At 29.6% G+C, this 3300-nt stretch overlaps 1 protein-coding gene across 1 annotated transcript; it reads left to right on the forward strand.

Moving 5' to 3' along the window:
- The first annotated feature begins 679 nt into the window (after positions 1 to 679).
- On the forward strand, positions 680 to 2988 carry LOC118182369 (degenerin-like protein asic-2). The gene has a single exon (XM_035351706.2). The coding sequence runs from the start codon at positions 871 to 873 to the stop codon at positions 2386 to 2388; it is 1518 nt and encodes a 505-aa protein (XP_035207597.1). The 5' UTR covers positions 680 to 870; the 3' UTR covers positions 2389 to 2988.
- The last annotated feature ends 312 nt before the right edge of the window (positions 2989 to 3300 follow it).

Here is a 3300-nt window from a genome sequence, read left to right on the forward strand (position 1 = left end):
AATGTGGAATAAATCTTTATTCTTAAGACATCTTCCAAACTCTCCAAATTATTAATAATGTTGTTCATAAATTTCTTAGAGCATAAAAAATAATTATAATACAGTTTTAAAGGAAATTAAAAGAAAAACAAAATGAAATACGAATTATTTCAATCTGACTTCTCTCCTCATCTAGCACAAAATTCTGCTGAAAAGAATAAAATATAGATTTGTAAAAAAAAAATACGGTTACTGAAAAATACGAGTATATCCATTGAGTATAATTAAATATTGTTATTATATATATTAAAATGTATGCTGAAACGTATATGCATTTATTCTGCTTATCATCTAATAATAAATTAGTTTCGTGTCTTTCTATTGACAAAATAATATAAAAAATACATTAGTCAAAAAAAGATATTCTTATAACTTATTCCGTGAACCACACCCGAGTACCATCACAACAACATACAACATGATAACAAAATAACACGATTCAATTAAAGACATTAAAGTAATATATATGAATTAAGAACCATAACAATCCTGTTAATGAATAAGCATTAACAGGAAACGCCTATATTTTGCTTTTTGTCATGTAGCTATCCATTCATAATCGCAAAATAAAAAGACAAATTACCAGTATAATCTAATTTCACCTATGAAAATTATCCAGTTCTTTGGATGTGCTCAGCGGAGAAAGTGCGAAATTTTCGTCTTGTAATTCGCTTTCAGATCATAACGCACTCATTAGGGAGAGATAAATTATTGTACTTCATTTGTACCAAAATACTTGGACTTTAAATTACTGTCACACTAACTTCGTAAAGCACATCAATATCCTCAGATTAACGAAGTCAAAACTATTAGTAATATGCAAGCAGAGATATGGCCGAAGAAGCTGAAAAACCTGAATTGAAGAAAAGCCCAATAATAGATAAAAAAAATTATATTATCAAACAAAAAACTACTTCCTCCAAGTTTGCAATATCTTTGTTACAAAATTCCTCAGTCTATCCTGTATCCAAAGCCAGCCATGTGCAGTCAAAATCGAGGAAAATATTTTGGTTTGCAGTTTTAATTTTTTGTACTATAGGTTGTTCTTATGATTGCTACAGATTTTTAAAAGTTTACCTACAGTATCCAGTTTTGATAAGCATTGATTTGCAAAGGAACACCAGTGCTAATTTTCCTGCAGTGACTGTTTGCAATATGAATCGAATGAAAACTTACTATAAGGACTGCGTTTTAGAAAACTGGAATTGGACACAGTGTATGCAAAGACCGTACGAGGTAAACAGAAATTCAACAATAATAGAGTCAGGTGGCAAAAAATACATATCCCGATTTGGTGTACCGAACGCAATCAAAGAAAATTACTTATACAAAGAAGACACGTTTATGGACTTTTATGCAAAAATAGATATGGATAGTCGGAAACGTTATGGATACATGCTGCAAGAATTGATCAAGAAATGTTCTTTCAATTCTGTTCTTTGTAATGAAACTGATTTCACCTTTTTTCAAAATATGCAATATGGAAATTGCTATACATTTAATAGAAAACAGGATGGCAAAGAACTGAAGAAGGTTTTTAGAATAGGGCCACAAACTGCTTTGGAATTAGAACTAAATGTAATGGTTGATTCTTATCTGGACGTTACTCAAACAGTAGGGGCACGAGTGGTGATTCATAATCCAGAGGAAGATCCCAATCCTGAAGAAGATGGGGTAAACATCAGTCCCGGATTTGAAAGCCATATTTCTTTGATTAAAACTTCAATAAAGAGGCTTCCTTCTCCATACAGAGACCGCTGTGTTAATTACACGGAAAAGGACAGCAATGGGTCTTCGAAAAATGATTTCGATTGCACTCGAAAATGCGTACTTGATTTGAGCTTGTCTATATGCGCCTGTGTTAATCCTTTCGTAAGGATTCCAGCTTTTGATAAGCGATGTGATTATAAGAACTCAACACAGATGTCTTGCTTAAATCATGTGTCTGATGCTATGCACAGAAAAGAACTTACTTGTGATTGTCCTGTGCCATGTGCAACAACTGCTTATTCTGTAGATGTTGGTTCTTCCCCTTGGACAAGAGATTCATCTATTCATTTCCAATCAAACGATTTGAAAAACGGCGAAAATTGGACTTTAGAGTTACATAATGTGAATCAAAACAAGACGAAGTTTAAGAGTGCACATTTTGTATCTCATGCGAAGGTAGAAGTTTTTTACCGAAGTTTGGATCACACAATTTACACCCAAACAGCTATGTTTTCTGAAAGCGAGCTTTATTCTCATCTCGGCGGTCATATGGGACTATGGCTAAGCATTTCTTTTATGGCACTTTTTGAATGCATAGAAAATATGATTTTGTTTTTAATATTTTTAATCAAGAATTAACACAGTAGAATATATTAAACATTGGGAAGAAAATATATAAAACTAAATGCAAAAATATATGAAATCAGCAAATTGTTTCTTGATATATATGTTTCCTTATTTATTTAAACTTACTTTCCAGTTTATTTAAAATTTAATGAGATTGTTAATAAGTACTATTATGAATTTTAATCCAGTGCTATAAGTGTCTAAATTTTGTTTAAGATTAGTTTTTAAAACTAGTTTGTGATCAAAATTTAATTGTAAGTATAAAAATATCTATTTCCATAATTTATTATTGGACATTTCTTAATATTTAGCAGTATGTTTTAGAATTTAATACTTAATACAATATTTTATATTTCCTTTTAATGGTTAAGAATTAGTAATCTTAGCGGCAAATGAATTTTATATTCGCTGTCAACAAATGTGTGGAAAAAGAAATTTCGTGCCTGAAATTATATAATTTTCTTGCCTTCCAAAATACACCAAACAAGTTGATATTATTGGAAAAGATACAAAATATTAGAGAAAACCATATGGTCACTTTTAATTTTCAAGTGTTTTAAATTTTGCTATGTGTATCTTATTTATCTTATTCTTCTAAAGTTCTGAATTAAATACTCTTTTCACATAAAAAATACTGGCAAAACTTTTATACTGATACTGCAAAATACAGACAAAAAGTTTATTCTTGAATATTAAAAATCTGTAAAGATTTATCATAAGGTAAGTACAAATATTCGTATAACTTTCGAATTTAATTCATCTTATGACAATTAAATAAATATAATTATCTAAAACGATAAAAAAAATTGAATTGAAATTATCATTTGGATCGCAAAGCAAAAATATTTGTTCTTGCATGGGAAGCTTAATTTTAAATTCAGTTTTGAATTTAAGGAAATATGTTACACCTATGAAACATATTAC

This window comes from Stegodyphus dumicola, chromosome 6, assembly GCF_044657685.1.
Source record: "Stegodyphus dumicola isolate Sdum_Otavi_A_Nest chromosome 6, ASM4465768v1".
Lineage (NCBI taxonomy): Eukaryota > Metazoa > Arthropoda > Arachnida > Araneae > Eresidae > Stegodyphus > Stegodyphus dumicola.

Coding starts and splice junctions, on each gene's coding strand:
- LOC118182369 (XM_035351706.2), top strand. CDS start 871: ATGGCCGAAGAAGCTGAAAAACCTGAATTGAAGAAAAGCCCAATAATA.